Genomic DNA, 19,525 nt, shown 5'->3' on the forward strand with positions numbered 1-19,525 from the left:
TCTTCCTGCCTTAGCCTCCCAAGTAGCTGGGACTATAAGCATTTGCCAATATGCCCAGCTTTTTCTAAGTTTAGTAGAGACAGGGTCTCACTCTTGCTCAGGCTGGTCTTGAACTCCTGCAATCCTCCTGCCTCTGCCTCCCCCCAGAGTGCTAGGATTATAGGTGTAACCTCTGTGCCTGGCCTATTTATTTTTATTGTAGTAAGACAGTAAGAGAGAACAAATCGGACTCAGCTTACGCTGTGTGAGCATTGTGGGCCATGTTAACATTTTATAATATATAGTTCTATTCTCTAGCAGTTTGCTCATCACTCTGCTGTGGCTGAGGGCAGCAGCCCCGCCTTTTCCGTGTACACAAACCTAGTAATTGTTGTGTCATCACCAATTTGTCCTCTCATTTATATGTTCTAGGATGCAAATGTGCCCCCAGTGTCTTTTCTGAAGGTCCTGAAACTGAATAAAACAGAATGGCCCTACTTTGTGGTGGGAACCGTGTGTGCCATTGCCAATGGGGGACTTCAGCCAGCATTTTCCATCATATTCTCGGAGATCATTGCGGTAAGTTTGCAAACATCACATGACAGCTTGAATTAAATCAGTTCATCAGCTGCTTCTCATCCCAACCTCACCAGCTGGCTCCATGCTGGGAGTAAGCAGCCTCAAATTAAACTAAGCCCAAGTCCTTAATTTCCTTTTGAAAAGCTGTGAGGAAAAAAGAAAAGTTACCATTGAATGACTGCAAGTTATGATATTAATGAAATTATAAAATATAAAATCAGTGAAGCTCTCTTTGGGCAAAACTGGTGTCTGACACTGACCCCATCCTACTTGTGGAGAGGAGCTGGTCCTCGGCTCATGGGGAGGTAGAGAGGAGGGACAGTTAAAATCACAGTGCTTCATGATTTTAACTTCGTGTGCCCGGGCTCCGGGCACAGACTGGCCTCGCCACTGAGTAGCTGCGCCAACCTGGGCATGATGCTTTCTTTCTCTGTGCCTCAGTTTCTTCATCTATAAAACAAACTTACCTCATATGGTGGCTGAGACTTAAAAGAGATTATACATCAATGACTACTGGGTCTATGGAATGCCTTTAAGAGTGTCTGCCCCATATGAAGTATTCAAAAATGATAGCTACTACAACACTATTTTAGCATTTCTTCCAAGACTTGGGAAATCTGAGACTAAGAAAGAAAACTCACACTACCCAATTATTAAATTAATTTGGGGATATTTATACAAAGTTGAAATACCTAAGTCTCCATCACATCTAGAATTTATATTATATAATCCACCTTAGTCAACCTGTAACATTATCAGATTTTTTTTTTGACTTTTTTTTTTTTTTTTTATTGTTGGGGATTCATTGAGGGTACAATAAACCAGGTTACACTGATTGCAATTGTTAGGTAAAGTCCCTCTTGCAATCATGTCTTGCCCCCATAAAGTGTGACACACATCAAGGCCCCACCCACCTCCCTCCTTCCCTCTTTCTGTTTCCCCCCCATAACCATAATTGTCATTAATTGTCCTCATATCAAAATTGAGTACATAGGATTCATGCTTCTCCATTCTTGTGATGCTTTACTAAGAATAATGTCTTCCATGTCCATCCAGGTTAATACGAAGGATGTAAAGTCTCCATTTTTTTTAATGGCTGAATAGTATTCCATGGTATACATATACCACAGCTTGTTAATCCATTCCTGGGTTGGTGGGCATTTAGGCTGTTTCCACATTTTGGCGATTGTAAATTGAGCTGCAATAAACAGTCTGGTACAAGTGTCCTTATGATAAAAGGATTTCTTTCCTTCTGGGTAGATGCCCAGTAATGGGATTGCAGGATCAAATGGGAGGTCTAGCTTGAGTGCTTTGAGGTTTCTCCATACTTCCTTCCAGAAAGGTGGTACTAGTTTGCAGTCCCACCAGCAGTGTAAAAGTGTTCCCTTTTCTCCACATCCACGCCAGCATCTGCAGTTTTGAGATTTTGTGATGTGGGCCATTCTCACTGGGGTTAGGTGATATCTCAGGGATGTTTTGATTTGCATTTCTCTAATATATAGAGATGATGAACATTTTTTCATGTGTTTGTTAGCCATTCATCTGTCGTCTTTAGAGAAAGTTCTATTCATGTCTCTTGCCCATTGATATAAGGGATTGTTGGCTTTTTTCATGTGGATTAATTTGAGTTCTCTATAGATCCTAGTTATCAAGCTTTTGTGTGATTGAAAATATGCAAATATCCTTTCCGATTGTGTAGGTTGTCTCTTTGCTTTGGTTATTGTCTCCTTAGCTGTACAGAAGCTTTTCAGTTTAATGAAGTCCCATTTGTTTATTTTTGTTGTTGTTGCAATTGCCATGGCAGTCTTCTTCATGAAGTCTTTCCCCAGCCTAATATCTTCCAGTGTTTTTCCTATGCTTTCTTGGAGGATTTTTATTGTTTCATGCCTTAAGTTTAAGTCCTTTATACATCTTGAATAAATTTTTGTGAGTGGGGAAAGGTGTGGGTCCAGTTTCAGTCTTTTACATGTAGACATCCAGTTCTCCCAACACCATTTATTGAATAGGGAGTCTTTTCCCCAAGGTATGTTCTTGTTTGGTTTATCAAAGATTAGGTGGTTGTAAGATGTTAGTTTCATTTCTTGGTTTTCAATTCGATTCCAAGTGTCTATGTCTCTGTTTTTGTGCCAGTACCATGCTGTCTTGAGCACTATGGCTTTGTAGTACAGACTAAAATCTGGTATGCTGATGCCCCCAGCTTTATTTTTGTTACAGAGAACTGCCTTAGCTATACGGGGTTTTTTCCGGTTCCATACAAAACGCAGAATCATTTTTTCTAAATCTTGAAAGTACGATGTTGGTATTTTGATAGGAATGGCATTGAATAGGTAGATTGCTTTGGGAAGTATAGACATTTTAACAATGTTGATTCTTCCCATCCATGAGCATGGTATGTTCTTCCATTTGTTAATATCCTCTGCTATTTCCTTTCTGAGGATTTCATAGTTTTCTTTATAGAGGTCTTTCACCTCCTTCGTTAGGTATATTCCTAGGTATTTCATTTTCTTTGAGACTATGGTGAAGGGAGTTGTGTCCTTAATTGGCTTCTCATCTTGACTGTTATTGGTGTACACAAAGGCTACTGACTTGTGGACATTGATTTTATATCCTGAAACATTACTGTATTTTTGATGACTTCTAGGAGTCTTGTGGTTGAGTCTTTGGGGTTCTCTAAGTATAAGATCATGTCGTCAGCAAAGAGGGAGAGTTTGACCTCCTCTGCTCCCATTTGGATTCCCTTTATTTCCTTGTCTTGCCTAATTGTATTGGCTAGAACTTCCGGCACTATGTTGAATAGTAAAGGTGACAGAGGACAACCTTGTCTGGTTCCAGTTCTAAGAGGAAAAGCTTTGAGTTTTACTCCATTCAGTAAAATATTGGCTGTGGGTTTGTCATAGATAGCTTCAATCAGTTTTAGAAATGTGCCACCTATGCCTATACTCTTCAGTGTTCTAATTAGAAAAGGATGCTGGATTTTATCAAATGCTTTTTCTGCATCTATTGAGAGGATCATGTGATCTTTATTTTTGCCTCTGTTAATATGGTGGATAACGTTTATAGACTTGCGTATGTTAAACCAGCCTTGCATCCCTGGGATGAAGCCTACTTGATCATGATGAATGACTTTTTTGATGATAAGCTGTAATCTATTGGCTAGGATTTTGTTGAGAATTTTTGCGTCTATGTTCATGAGTGAGATTGGTCTGAAATTCTCCTTTTTGTTTGGGTCTTTTCCTGGTTTTGGTATCAGGGTGATGTTTGCTTCATAGAATGTGTTGGGGAAGATTCCTTCTTCCTCGGTTTTTTGGAATAATTTCTGCAGTACAGGAATAAGCTCTTCCTTGAAGGTTTGATAGAATTCTGGAGTGAAGCCATCTGGACCAGGGCATTTTTTGGTTGGAAGATTTTTTATTGTTTCTTTGATCTCAGTGCATGAAATTGGTCTGTTCAGGAGCTCTATTTCTTCCTGGCTGAGTCTAGGGAGAGGGTGTGATTCCAAATATTGATCCATTTCTTTCACATTGTCAAATTTCTGGGCATAGAGTTTCTGGTAGTATTCAGAGATGATCTCTTGTATCTCTGTGGGATCAGTTGTTATTTCCCCTTTATCATTTCTGATTGAGGTTACTAGAGATTTTACTTTTCTATTCCTTGTTAGTCTGGCCAATGGTTTATCTATTTTATTAATTTTTTCAAAAAACCAACTCCTTGTTTCATTAATTTTCTGAATGATTCTTATGTTTTCAATTTCATTGATCTCTGATTTGATTTTGGATATTTCTTTTCTTCTACTGAGTTTAGGCTTAGATTGTTCTTCTTTTTCCAATTCCATAAGATCTCTTGTAAGATTGTTGATGTGCTCTCTTTCTGTTTTTTGAATGTAGGCATCTAAAGCAATGAATTTTCCTCTCAAAACTGCTTTTGCAGTATCCCACAGGTTTTGGTAGCTTGTGTCTTCATTGTTGTTATGCTCAAGGAAGTTAATGATTTCCTGTTTTATTTCTTCCTTCACCCATCTGTTATTCAACAGAAGATTGTTTAGTTTCTATGCCTTTGGGTGGAGTCGAGCATTTTTGTTTGAGTTGAGTTCCACCTTTAGTGCCTTATGGTCTGAGAAGATACAAGGTAAAATTTCAATTCTTTTGATTCTGTTGATATTTGTTTTGTGTCCCAGGATATGATCAATTTTGGAGAATGTTCTATGGGGTGGTGAGAAGAATGTATATTATTTATCTTTGGGATGGAGTGTTCTATATGCATCTATCAAGCACAGTTGTTCTAGGGTCTCATTTAAGTCTCTTATATCCTTGTTTAATTTCTGTTTAGAGGATCTGTCCAGCTCTGTAAGAGGAGTGTTAAGGTCCCTTGTTATGATGGTATTATCAGATATCATATTGCTCAGACTGAGTAAGGTCTGTTTCAAGAATCTGGGAGCATTTAAATTGGGTGCATAGATATTTAGAATTGAAATGTCTTCTTGTTGTATTTTTCCCTTGACCAATATAAAGTGACCATCTTTGTCTTTTTTGACTTTAGTTGCTTTAAATCCACATGTATCTGAAAATAAGATTGCAACTCCTCTTTTCTTCTGAATTCCATTTGCCTGAAAAATTGTCTTCCAACCCTTGACTCGGAGCTTTAATTTGTCTTTTGAAGCCAGGTGTGTTTCTTGCAGACAGCAAATGGATGGCTTGTGTTTTTTAATCCAGTCAACCAATCTGTGTCTGTTCAGTGGGGAATTCAAGCCATTAACATTTATTGAGATAATTGATAAGTGTGGTAGTATTCTATTCGTCTTATTTTGTGAGAGTCCATTGCTTAGTTTTATCTTTTGCATCAGTGTGGAGGTTAGGTTCTGTCCTTTAATTTCTGAGTTCTTACTTTGCTGCTGATCAATTGTGGTGGTCAGTGTGCAGAACAGGTTGAAGTATTTCCTGTAGAGCTGGTCTTGTTGTGGCGAATTTCCTCAATGTTTGTATATCCGTAAATGATTTGATTTCTCCGTCAATTTTGAAGCTTTGCTTAGCAGGGTACAGAATTCTGGGCTGGAAATTGTTCTGTTTAAGTAGATTAAAGGTAGATGACCATTGTCCTCTTGCTTGGAAAGTTTCATTAGAGAAGTCTGCGGTCACTCTGATGGATTTGCCCCTGTAGGTCAACTGGCGTTTATTCCTGGCAGCTTGCAGAATCTTTTCTTTTGTCTTGACTTTGGTCAGGTTCATCACAATGTGTCTTGGAGAAGCTCGGTTAGAGTTGAGGCGACCTGGGGTCCGATAGCCTTTTTCCTTTTCAGGGAAAGCAGTGTGTCAGAATCTTTGGTGATATTTGGGAAATTTTCTTTGATAATATTCTCTAGTATGGCTTCCATTCCTCTGGGGCATTCTTCTTCCCCTTCTGGAATTCCTATAACTCGTATGTTGGAACGCTTCATAAAGTCCCATAATTCTGACAGTGAACGTTCTGCTTTCTCTCTCTTCTTTTCTGCCTCTTTTACTATCTGAGTTATCTCAAAAACTTTGTCTTCTACCTCTGAAATTCTTTCTTCTGCATGGTCTAACCTGTTGCTGATACTTTCCATTGCGTCTTTAAGTTCCCTGATTGACTGTTTCATTTCCTTCAGCTCTGCTATATCCTTTTTATATTCTTCATATCGTTCATCTCTTATTTGATTCTGTTTCTGAATTTCCTTTTGGTTATTTTCCACTTTATTAGCAGTTTCCTTCATTGTTTCCATCATTTCTTTCATTGTTTTCAACATGTGCATTCTAAATTCCCTTTCTGTCATTCCTAACATTTCTGTATAGGTGGAATCCTCTGCAATAGCTACCTCATGGTCCCTTGGCGGGGTTGTTCTGGACTGGTTCTTCATGTTGCCTGGAGTTTTCTGCTGATTATTCCTCATGGGTGATTTCTTTTATCTGTTTCCTTGCCCTAATTTTCCTTTCACTTCCTCTTGCTCTTTAAGTTCTCGTGCCTGTGGAAGTTGCGGGCGGGTTTAGACGGACTGAACACACGCGACCACTTGCTGGTTTTCCACTGTTTTAGTCCTCCTCTTGGGGTCCAGAAGTCTCTCGCTGACGCCCCGTATCCTCTCAGGGGTGATGGTAGGCAGATCCCACCAGCCAGAGATGCCTGGAGTCCTATATCCCCAGACTCACGGTGCCCAGATGCAAGGAAGCTGTTACTCGGCTGCCATCTTGCTCCGCCCTCCAGATTTTTTTTTTTTTTTGGTTAAGGAAGAATTATTCTCTATCATGTTGAGAGTTAATTATTCTTGTGACATTGGACATTTTTTACAGTTAAGACCACAAGCCAAAAATAAATAAATAAATTGGGAAGGACCCTTCAAAAATTTTTTTGCATGCCTCATCCATTTGTATCTCCAAAACTTTTTAAATTTCCAAACAAGGCAATCCCTAGCTCCCTTATAATTCAAGAGCTCTGTGGACTGTGTTCATACACTGGAGCATCTCCTGCATATTGGCGAGTGCTAGGTACTGGAGACCCTGCAGTCCACAAAGTAAAACAAGCGGTGCCTTCCAATGGTACTTTCTACTGGAGCAGATGCACAAGACAAACACAAATAGGTATAAGATGTCAAGGAATAACAAGTATTTTAAAAGCAGGAGAGGGCAATGGATGGGGGTGCTGTTTCAGAAAATATGGTCAGAGGAGGTGTTATGCCCATATTCTAATTCACCCAGATCGAGAGAAACTCAGGCATGGAGGGCGGGTGTTAACATGCTTTATTCAGCTCATGGGCTACTGGTGAGCTAGGTTACCTGAGGGGTCGCCCTTGCTCCTGGCTACTGGCCAGGGAGCTAAGGTACACATTGCAACCTGCAATCCACAGGCCACAGTCCATGCAAGGAAAGGTTCTTTGCACTTTTATACGCAGGGGAACAAAAGTGGCAACATGCCAAGCAGCAGTGACACAAGCGCCACTTCACTGTACATAGTCATGGCTATCTAGGAATACACGGTGCGTTCACGAGGGAGGAAAGCCTGGACAACTTCACCTTGTCCCACACCCTACGCTATGGGAGGGAAAGCCCAAACACTTTTTCCTGTCCCTACAGGAGACCTCTCTGGGCAGAATCCCAAAGGAGTGAGTGGTGGAGGGCAGGAGCCAGCGCCGGAGCTAGGGAAGAGAGAAGTCAGGGGGGAGCAAGTGCAGGGGAGTGGAATGGACCCCAAACGTGCCACAGCGCAGTCCACCTGTGTCAGTAACCACATGACCCCAAACATGCCACGGCGCAGTCTATATGCAGCATGTCCACCTGTGTCAGTGACCACATGACCCCAAACATGCCACAGCGCAGTCTATATGAAGCATGTCCATCCATGTCAGTGACCACATGACCCCAAATTTGCCATGGTGCAGTCCATATGCAGCGTGTCCATCCGTGTCAGTGACCACATGACCCCAAACGTGCCACGGTGCAGTCCATATGCAGCGTGTCCACCCGTGTCAGTGACCACATGACCCCAAACGTGCCACGGTGCAGTCTATATGCAGCGTGTCCACCCGTGTCAGTGACCACATGACCCCAAACGTGCCACTGTGCAGTCCATATGTAGCGTGTCCACCCGTGTCAGTGACCACATGACCCCAAACGTGCCACCGTGCAGTCTATATGCAGCGTGTCCACCCGTGTCAGTCACCACATGACCCCAAACGTGCTACGGTGCAGTCCATATGCAGCGTGTCCACCTGTGTCAGTGACCACATGAGCCCAAACGTGCCACGGTGCAGTCCATATGCAGTGTGTCCACCCATGTCAGTGACCACGTGGTCCTCATTCACAGAGCCAGAGAGGAGACTAGAGGTTCCTAGGGGAGGTGGGGGTCGCTGTCTAGCGGGTACAGAGTTTCCGCCTGGGATGATAAATGAGCTCTGAAGATGGGTAGTCAGATGGGCAGTGGTGAAAGTTGCACAACACTGTGAATGAACATAAGTAACACATTGCAATCTGCAACCCACAGTCCACACAGAATTGTACATTTTAAAATGCTAAAATCATAAACTTTGATACGTGGTTTTGCCACAACCAAAAAAACAAAAGACTCACATATTCGAAGGCTAAGTTTTAAAAATGTGAAGCCCTTCATATGGGAGGAATACGCAGGCATTGAACATGTCATCTGAGGGGCACTTTGAATGTTCTTTTGCAGATTTTTGGCCCAGGGGACGACGCAGTGAAGCAGCAGAAGTGCAACATGTTCTCATTGCTTTTTTTAGGCCTGGGAATTATTTCTTTTTTCACTTTCTTCCTTCAGGTAGGTACCCATAATTTGCCTTTCTCATCAAGTTTATAATTCAATTAGAGATATTCATTAAAACCTAATGAAACAACTTCCATGTCCTTAGAGATAAATTGGCACAGGCTCTTTTAGAGGGTGGACCCCTTGGCCGGAGGAAGTGTGACTTCCCTGCGTGCTAAACTGTGTTGTGTTAAGAGTTTGTCCTCAGCCAACATTCATTATGAGGGACAAAAGAGGCTTTAGTTCACCAGAGAACATGAGAGCTGCTTCAATTCAACTGGTTGCATACTGGGAAAATGCAGTTGAATAGCCTTCTCTCTTTTATTGCTATTCTTTACACAATACCAAGTTAACTTCTCTAATCTTTTTCTACTTAACGGAAAGAGCACATATTTTGCATTTTGGTGTTGTAGACCTGGCCAAACTAAATAGTCAAACTTGCTGTAATTATCCTTTTTTACCTAGACTTCTCCACAAATTTATCTCTTTACCAATGGGCACCACATAGGCCTTTCAAAGACAATCCATTAAGTCCAGAAAAAGATGTTTCCTAGTTGTGCTCCCAGGATTCTCTTTTATCATTATTGAACCAGTGATAAAAGGAAACCCAAGCTTTGTATTTAGAAATCATTCACTTGCTTGCGCAGCAACTCAATGATGGGATCCTACCCCAAGCCTAGGGGTGTGAGTGGAGCTAGTTAGAAAACGTTTCAGGGCTGTGGTAACAGTCGGCTGTGGTGCCCATAGCAATCTACAGGCAAAGGGAAGTGGAGGACCGGGCTATCTGTGCAGGACAAGGAACTCCTGGGGCAGACACCCCCCAAGCACTGATCACTCATCATTCTGGCTTAGTAATGATCTTTAGTTCAGATGTGTCCTCCCTACACCCTCCCCAACATTCACAGTGGGGCTGGAGGCCCATTGCTTGAGAAGCAAGCCTAGCTATGGATGTCTGGGCTGCTCTCCAGTCCGGATGTGGTAATTAGAGAGAAGGAAATTGTCTGGTAAGAAAGCCTGGGGAGAAAGAGTAGCCTAATTGTGCCCCCATCTGAGTGTAGACGGAGCTGTGACCTGGAAGGCAGCAAATTCACTTGGCATTTCTTTCTCTAACCCTCCCTCCAAGCTGCATGAGCCTAAGTGTATTTCTGCACAGAGTTTTGTCACTCCTGTTTTCAACTGTTTTTTTCAAAGTCTTAGGAACACACTGAAAGTTGTAGTTAAAAACAGTATCTTTGTCACTGAACTGTTGTCCTCGAAAGTTTTGAAAAATAAACCTATTTAGAATGGTTTAGAAGACAGGGCTGGATATTTTTAAGATTTTTGGTCTTACAATTCTGGCGCATACTAATGATTTAGCAACAACATGAATTCTAAGTTGGGACTTTGGTGTATTGAGTCCTAGACTTTTGTTATGTGAATAGCTGTTTATAAGAAAATCAGCCTAAATATATGCACTTGTCTCGGAATACTGGCAAGAATCAAAAGGAACTATAGCCTTTTTTCTCAATCAGGGCTTCACGTTTGGGAAAGCTGGTGAGATCCTTACCACAAGGCTAAGATCAAAGGCTTTCGAAGCGATGCTGAGACAGGTAGGTGTGTGCACTAGGGAAGGCCTTCTTGGTATTCCTGATTTTTTTCGTTTTAAGCCTCTGTTCTTACTGGTACGGAGATGTGCATATTTTCCACCCAGGGTATTCACGCAAGGTTGGTCAGGGTCCTGCAAATTGTCCTGTCTTTTGTTATCCCGAGATCTCTTAGAATTTTTTTCATGGAAGTAGGCTTAATTTTGGTAGTTTTGTCTTATGTTATAACTGTCGCTGTCCATATGGTCACCATCTTTTCAAGGACCTGTATTTCTTCTCTGGATCCTGTGCAGGTCCTGGTGAGCCCATTGACACTCCTGGATACTTTTAAATAAAGAAAAAGCATTTAAGTTCATGTACCATAAACGCCTATACCACAAATGTTGGTAATTCAGTTTTGTTTCTTATTTGAGCTGTTTTCACACTAATTCACTTCTTAATTCATTCGAACATTACTTACTATATACCTGGCGATGTCTGCTATCTGCTCTCTCCGTTCACATTCTAGTGCAGGACATGGGGGGAAATGTGCAAACAAGAATGGTCTATATTGATAGATAATGCCTACGGGAGGGCCCGAATATTGTCCATCCAGTTGGCAGGAATTGATTACACTCCCATTCATAAAAGGGCGCGTAGCAGGTAGTATATTTTGAGCAAGCCTGGGTTTTGCAGATCTTTTCTTAGTATCTTTTAAACTCTTACTTTGCAGGGAAAGTGATTTATTTGAATGTAAAAGATGCTATCCATAAGTAGCTTACACTTATAGTCAAATCTCAGACATACTTTTAATCTCAGACATGTACTTTAAAATTACAAAATGAAACAAAAGCACAGTGAGAAGCCAGGGCTTATTTTCTGCTGTCTAGAATTCATAAAAAGAGCATGTTCTGAGGCTGCCCAGCCAGGTTCATCTGCCCGCTGTCCAAAACAAAGCCAGTATCCAGAGACAGCAGGGTTTACAGCAGAGAGAGAGTTTATTCCAGATAGTGCTAGGGGGGTAGACAGGAGAAATTTCTCAAATCCACTTCCCTGAGAACTGAGAGACAGAGTTTTTTAAGACAGTTTGGTGGGCAGAGGGTTAAGCAATTAGGGTCTGCTAATTGGCTGGTTTCAGGACAGAACCATCAGTCCTTTGGTATGGGATGCTGTCTGGATGGGTCAGCAAGTCCACTGGAATGCAGTTTTTTAAGTGGGGGTCCAAGACCAGTTGAGACAGTTTCTTGGTCTGGGTGGGTCAGTTAATCCACTGGAATACGGATCTGGAAGATTCGATCAAAAACTGCCCCTAGGTTCTAAACAGGTAATGTTACCTACTGAGAAAAGTTAAGACTCTTTACAACTACCAGCTGTGGCCTCTAGCAATTATAGAGAAGCAAACAAAGGATGATGACTATTATCAAGCAGATGAAGGGACAGTGGCTGCTGATTGTTACTTAGCTCAGCCTGTTTCTTCACAGAGTTTTGGGGCCCTTACTCTAGTTCCTGCCTTGTACCCCTTTTCAGTCTGTAAGGACAATTTCAGTTCCACACAGCTTCACCACCTTTTATGAGAAACAGCACCATGTAAGGGCAGAAGTGTCTTGAGGCCAAGTTGTAATGATTGAGTGGATGGACTGCCCGGGGGTGGGGGGGGGCCCAGCCTCAGGTGGAGCTGGCAGCGGGCACGGCTGCCATGTAGGTGAGCCCCCTCGGGCCAGAGACCTTGCTGCCAGAGCTGCCAGAGCGGCCAGGGAGTGGAGTCCTGGTGGACTCTGGGGATGCATGCTCAGGGTAGGCCAGGGCCAAGGACTCCAAGCAGCGTGCAAGGTCTTCCCTAAACTTCCCTACCCAAGCTAAGGGTGGATATTTCCCCAGCACTTGAACTTCAGGAAGTTCCATTTGATTTTCTTTGCTTGTTTTAATTTTGCACTAATTAAACAATGTGTTTTGTGCCATAGGACATGAGCTGGTTTGATGATCATAAAAACAGTACTGGTGCACTTTCTACAAGACTTGCCATGGATGCTGCCCAAGTCCAGGGAGTACGTAGACTGCACTCGACTAGCACTTTCCTCTAACTTGGTTTGGCATAAACATGGCTGGGCATGGTGGCTCACACCTGTAATCCTGGCACTCTGGGAGGCCGAGGCGGGTGGATTGTTTGGGCTCAGGAGTTCACAACCAGCCTGACCAAAAGCATCTCTACTAAAAACAGAAAAACTAGCTGGGTTTTGTGGTGCATGCCTGTAGTCTTCAGCTACCTTGAAGAGGGTTGTTCAAGGCCAAGAGTTCGAGGTTGCTGTAAGCTGTGACGCCATGGCACTCAAAACCAGGGCAATAGAGTGAGAGATTCTGTCTCAGAAAAAAGGGGGTGGGGTCCATAGCTCAGTGGTTAAGGTGTCAGCCACATGCTCCTGGGCAGGTGGGTTCAAACCCAGCCTAGCCCTGCTAACCAAACAAACAAACAAAATAGCCGGGCATTGTGGCAGGCACCTGTAGTCCCAGCTACTTGGGAGGCTGAGGCAAGAGGACTGCTTGAGCCCAAGAGTTGAAGGTTGCTCTGAGCTACGATGCCATAGCACTTTACCGACGGTGACAAAATGAGACTGTCTGAATAACAACAACAACAACAAAAAAAGAATAAACATATAGCATACCTCCATCTGTTGAGATGCTCTAAGCTGAAAATGGCAGAAAACCCAACTCAAACCGCTAAACAATAAAGAGGAGGGGTTGATCTAGTCACTGCCTCAAAAATTTAATCATGTTTCATCCAGGTTCCTCTGACTGTGTGGCTCTGAGTTCCATCCTCAGTGCTGACTTTGTCCCAAGGCTCGTTCCCCTGCTGCGATCGTGGGATGGCTGCCAGTAGCAATTAGAGTTACAAGCTTCTGTGGTTCCCAACCAGTGAAAAAGAGGGCATGGCTCTGCCTCCACCACCAAACAAAAGCCTGTCTCTGAAATCTAATTTGGGTCACATGTGTAAACTTGCACCAATACCTGTCTCCACCAGAAGGCTTAGGTTCCCACCCCTGAGGCTGAGGTCAGTAGGTCACTCTGAAGCTCGTGCTTCCACACAAAGGAGGAGGAGGGAGAAAACCCATGCCAGAGAGTCGGCAGCAACGTCCGCTGCAGCCTGCCTCATTTTCTGAGCATGGCAAACCCTAATTCATCCTTATGTGCGTGGTGGTGGATCAGCTCCGGGGATATGTACACTTTGTAACAGACACTCTCTGGGAGTGGAAGGATTTCCCTTTTACTCTCTTCCAGGTGTGCTGGAATTAATTTCCTCCTTGAAAAAGTGCACATGCTCCACAGTCCATCCATCCACAAAGCAGAGCAGTGGATTACGTGGTTCTATAATGTTGACTTGTGCAGGCAGGAGAGGAATGAAGAGTCCAGGGCAGTGTTTTTCAACCTTTTATCTCATGGCACTCTTGAACTTACAGTTAAACTTCCCTAGTATTCTTATGTCGACCAAAATGAAGAGTAAAGAAAAGAATATACTACTGTGCTTTGAACTTCTCTTGAAAATAATTTAATTAATGGGCTTTAAAATTTTCGAGGCACACCAGTTGAGCATTGCCAGTCTAAAGGTACCACAAGAAAAGCCAGTGGAGCCTCTGAGTTGAGCATAGGTATGGTTGGTTTATTGGTTTTCTTTTTATTTAAGATTAATATGAGGGCACAGATGATTAGGTTACATTATTTGCGTTTGTTAGGTAACGTCCAAGTTGTAGTGGAGCTCTTCATGTAGGGGGTGTGTCATATGTCCCTATCTAGTTATAGGATTGTGGGATCAAATAGATGGTCTACTTTTAGCTCTTTGAGGATTCTCCATACTTCTTTCCAAAAAGGCTGTACTAGTTTGTAACCGTGGTGGGTGTATTGTAATGAAAGCGAGGGGATATGAGTGTGGGCACAGAACCTTCTCATCCTTCTGACCAAGGAGCCCAAGGCTGGAGCTCCTAGATTTGGAACTTAATACACACCTGCTTTTTTCTTGTTCTCTTTCAGGCCACAGGAACCAGGTTGGCTTTAATTGCACAGAATGTGGCTAACCTCGGAACTGGTATTATCATATCATTTATCTATGGTTGGCAGTTAACCCTTTTGCTGTTATCAGTCGTACCAATTATTGCCATTTCAGGAATTATAGAGATGAAAATGTTGGCTGGAAATGCTAAAAGAGATAAAAAAGAACTAGAAACTGCTGGAAAGGTAGGTCAAATAAGGCTTCAGTTAGTATGTGTTGTTTTTAGATACATGCTGTATTTGAATTATTTACTACCATATGCAGGTTTTAATAATTGTACTCACTACAGCTAATAATTTTCAGTGCTGTGTATAAAATATTTTACTGTTTTAATGCCTAGAACTTGAATGTGAGATGGTTTTGGGGTGGGGAACGTGTGGCCTTCTGATTTTAAGATTATTTTTTTAAGCACCAAAGGGAGCCAGAAAAGCTTCATTTTTCACTGATGCACCCCTTTTAATAAAGTATTTGTTCTGCAAAATTTGGATTTAGTCAAAAGGCTGTACTTAAAGAACTAAAAGGCCTTATGAGCACAAGTTCACACTTAGCGTGTGGTTATTACTGGCTATCCCTGAGTTACAAACATCCAGCTGACATATGGCTTGCACTTAATGAATGGACGCTATTACAGATAATAGGTGAATGTACCTGTTGTAACTTATATATAAACTGTAACTTAGGAACAAACCTACAGAATCTATCTCATTCATAACCCAGGGACCAGCTGTATATAGAACTTCTGAATTTTCAAAGTATAATTTATCTTTTACTTCATGCCTCAGTGGCATTGTTAGGACAATTGTCACCTCTATTTTACAGGTAAGAACTTAAGTCAGAAGAATATAAATGAATTGTTCAAGGTTGGATATTTGCTGGAATTTAAGAGACAGTTTTCTTCTTGGGGTTATTTCTGTAATGAATGTTGGCAGCCACCAGAGGGCAGCGATGCTTCAATTTTTGGTTCTAACATACTGACACTTGGAGAAGGGTCCCTTGAGCCTTACTGTGCTAAGAATTTCTTTGTGCCAATTCATTCACATCTTCACAATAGTCCTATGAAGCAGGCACTAACATCGCCTGATTTTACAAATGTGGAAGCAGAGACACAAACAAAGTTAGAAATATACTGGGATTCAAGTTCTAGTTTCAAAGCTCTTATCTCTACTACATGGAATCTTCGTATGTTTTTAAATGTGTCAATCTGCATATATTTTTACTTACACATACGTGCACTTAAATGTAGATATGACCAGGAACATTTTTACTCTTATTTATGGAAATATTATCCTAGGATGTGAGGCAGAAAGTTGTGATATAGTTTCCATACACTGCACTTTACAAAGCCCTTTCCCAAACATTGCTGCATCTGGCCTTCACAGTAGTTATGAGAGTGGAACAGACAGTATGTCTATGGGGAAGAAAGCCTCGAGATTGATTGGCTTGCTCCAGGTATGTGTCAGTAAGGAGTGAGATTAGAATTACAGCCAGGCATGTTTCCACGAAACCAGTTATGTTCCGTGAAATCCCTTCCCCTCCTCTGTAACTGGTGCAGCTGCATCTCCGTGCAGCGTTTGCATCACCTTGGGTTTCTATGCGAGTACTTTCTGCCCATCTTCACCTTGCACCCTCTCCTGGAATTGCAGCTCTCTAGGACAGTGCACGGCTCCTGGACTTAGGAACCCCTGGGAGTTTTGAAGTTCTTGAAGATCCTCTTGGCTGCTTACTGTGGCTACTTCTGGGCATCATTTCCTTAACTTCCATGTGTCACAACTAACTGCTGAAGAAAAACCCTGTCGTTCTGTTCATTCCCCCACCCAACTCTGCTTGCCACATTTTAGAAGGGAAAATAGCTAGAATGAAAATAAATTTTTCTTAGACAAGTTAGACATAAGAAAAAAAATCTTGATCTTAATAATAGTCTTAACTCTATTAAAAATGGCAAATACCACTGAAAATTATCAACTTTTTCAGAGTAGGGCAGTTGGAATCAAGCAGCATTAAAGCAAAACATCATGTTGGGTTATTAGTCTTGGCCTTGCTGTTATTCAGTGTGTGATGCCAGAAAAGATCCCCAACTTCTCTGGTCCTCACGTTAGTGGAATGAGAAATGGTACCAAATACGGTGGTGCAGTAAAACCTAATTATTCCAGGGATCAGTGAATGAATAACTCAGACTAGCCAGTTTATTATTTATTTATTTATTCATTTTTGAGACAGAGTCTTACTCTGTTGCCCAAACCAGCATGCAGTGTAGTGCAGTGGTGGGATTCATAGCTCACAGCAGTCTCAAACTCCTGGGCTCAAGTGATCCTCTTGCCTCAGCCTCCTGAGTAACTGGGGCTACAGGCATGCACCACTGCCAAGCCCAACTAATTTTTCTTTTTAATTTTTTGTAGAGATGGGGTCTCACCATGTCTAATCTCAAGCCACCCTCCTGCCTTGTCCCCCCAAAGTTCTGAGATTATAGGCATGGGCCACCATGCCTAGCCTAGTTTAACTTTTTAAAAATAGCTATTTTAACCTAATAGCATTTTAAAAAATATGACAGATTAAAATTTTTGAGTGTTAATTGTCCCCAATTCAATCATGGTTGAATTACGTTTACTCAGTCAACGCCCAATTCACTGAGAATGAGGGTTAGAAAGCAGGTCCTGGAAAACCCTGAAATCACTGTTTACTCAAAAAAGAAATACTATCATTTACCTGGATACAGATTAATCGTGATTAAAGTATATCAGGATTTGTGGTAGTCCCATCCCAGTTGTCCAAACAGGACTTGATAATGAGAGTGTTGGTTGATGGGTGGGGGGTGGGGGGTTTGTGAAGGGGTGGTGGGGTAAGGGAGGCTGCATTGGAACCATCTTGACTGGGGCCCTGCTGATTGCTGAGTTTGGGGCCTGCTGTGCCACAGGTAACCCACCAAGCAGTTAGTCCAAGACCAGAAAATCACATCATTAACAGCTGGTTCTTTCTGGTGTAAATTACAAACCAGTTGTAGCAGAACAGCATGATCGGTTAAGAACGGGACTTGGCACCCAGCAGCCTGACCTGGAATCCTTGTTCTCCTACTTACTAGCTCCAGAGCTGTCGGTGAATCAGTTAGCTCCTCTGTGCCTCAAGCTCTCCCAACTGTGAAAACAGAGTCGTGAGGCTAAATGAGATCCCATCAGTAAATACCTGGCACAGAGTAAAACTCAATAAACGTTCTCTATTCCTGCCATAATTACTATCTGTTAGATTTTTCATTGATAATAAAGTATCAAATATCTCAATTTTAAACTGATTACTAAGTCTGAGAACTGAGGTAAAAATATTATAGCTGATAAAACAGAATCCTGAAATTAAAATTGTATGCTCCCTGTACTGATGGTTTGGATGATTAAAGTGCAGAACTATAATTTAAACAAAATAGCTAAGTCACAGACAATACACATTTGTCAGGGGTGGTTTGGCTGCAACCATCAGAAAACTACTCTAGCTGGTTTGAGCTAGAGATTTGATATAAAGACACAGGGAAGCATGGGAAATACAGGCAGTTTAACTGGCTCTAACAGCCATGAACTCTGTTGTCTCTGCGTCTCCCACACATCTGTTCTTCCATTCCTCAGCTGCTAAATTTTCAGACTGCCTTCCTATACATACTCAGTGAGCATCTTCAAAAGATGACATTAACCTCGGAATACACAGGGCTTTCCAATTCAAGCACTTTCATCCAGGGGCAGGAAACCAAATCTCATTGACCCAGATGACTCAGGTATCCACCCCTGATTTAATCAGGGATTTCAAACAGGCTCATGTTGTTTACAACGGGGATCTCCTTCCCAGTTGTGGGAGGACAGCTTTTCTAAGAAGGAGTATTCCAGGGAGGAAATAATTGGCACCTCTAATAGGCTCTTAGAAATCACAGCCTAATTCAGCATGTCCAACTTTTTGTTTTTTTGGTTTTTTTTTTTGGTCTGCCGCACATTGGAAGAAGGGTTGCCTTGGGCCACACATTAAATACACAAACACTAACTAAAACCGATTAGCAAAAAGTATATGTGCTTTCTTTTCATGATATCCAACACCACTGATAAGCAAAAATGTCTCACAAAGACAGCATGTCGCAGGCAGCAGGTTGGACACCCCTGGCCTAATCCTTTCTTCTAGGACCCAAGCCTAAGAAGAAAGCAAGGCCACAAACACCGTGCCCCTTGGTGGCAGGGCTGGGAATAGAACCAGGCCCTTAGTGCCAAGGCCACTGTTCCTGAGCTGAGGTGGTCAGCCTCTGTGACTGCCATACTCAGCACAACCAGTGGTCATAAAACAGGTCCTGAAGAATGCCTTTGCTTCTAATTGAAGGAATTTAAAGCCCATCATAACCTTCAGGACACTTTTGACAGAGCCCTAGGGCCTGTAGTTCTCATTATTTCAGAAGCAAAAGTGCAACTCACTAATAAAGTCTGTTCTGTATTACAGATTGCAACAGAAGCAATAGAAAATATTAGGACAGTTGTGTCTTTGACCCAGGAAAGAAAATTTGAATCAATGTATGTTGAAAAATTGTATGGACCTTACAGGTAATGAACATATAATTCCCAAAGCTGAATTAGTAAAGCTAATAAAAACTCTGTTGTGGTAAGCAATGATGTAACTGTAAAAATGAACCCTTTTCAATAATTTCTTACTGTACATAAGGAGCTCTCTGATGTGACTGGGTAACATTAGATTTTTACTTATTATAAAAACAATAAGTTTAGTTGTCTAAGAGTTAAAAGGTACAGAGAACATTGCACAAGGATTTAGTCATTAGTGCAAGAAACAAATAATCCATGGGTGGCACCTGTGGTTCAAAGGAGTAGGGCGCCAGCCCCATATACAGGAGGTGGTAGGTTCAAACCTAGCCCGGGCCAAAAAAAAAAAAAAAAAAGAAGAAGAAGAAGAAGATTCAGGATAAACATTCTTTTAAGGAATCACTCAAACCTTTATTTTCTTTGGGAGACTAAACAAAAGATGAGATTTGTTATTTGGTATAGTCCAGAGAATAGTATTTCATTTGTTCTCTGAATAAGGACCCAATCCAACCTTCTCTGAAAACAAAGGCACACAGCCTAGTCTACCG

The 19,525-nt window shown here is 41.9% G+C and overlaps 1 protein-coding gene across 7 annotated transcripts in view; it reads left to right on the forward strand.

Annotated features, from left to right (window-relative positions):
- The window catches only part of ABCB4 (ATP binding cassette subfamily B member 4), an 87,256-nt gene that overhangs the window by 52,632 nt on the left and 15,099 nt on the right, over nucleotides 1–19,525 (forward strand). For 6 of the 7 annotated variants that reach the window (XM_053608864.1, XM_053608865.1, XM_053608867.1 and 3 more), the window contains 6 exons: nucleotides 412–558; nucleotides 8,734–8,838; nucleotides 10,335–10,412; nucleotides 12,347–12,430; nucleotides 14,406–14,609; nucleotides 18,883–18,983. In XM_053608864.1, the coding sequence (XP_053464839.1) occupies nucleotides 412–558; nucleotides 8,734–8,838; nucleotides 10,335–10,412; nucleotides 12,347–12,430; nucleotides 14,406–14,609; nucleotides 18,883–18,983 (719 nt within the window). The remainder of the gene's footprint in view (nucleotides 1–411; nucleotides 559–8,733; nucleotides 8,839–10,334; nucleotides 10,413–12,346; nucleotides 12,431–14,405; nucleotides 14,610–18,882; nucleotides 18,984–19,525) is intronic. The other variant, XM_053608866.1, reaches the window with a different exon arrangement.

This window comes from Nycticebus coucang, chromosome 11 (genome assembly GCF_027406575.1).
Source record: "Nycticebus coucang isolate mNycCou1 chromosome 11, mNycCou1.pri, whole genome shotgun sequence".
NCBI classification, from domain to species: domain Eukaryota; kingdom Metazoa; phylum Chordata; class Mammalia; order Primates; family Lorisidae; genus Nycticebus; species Nycticebus coucang.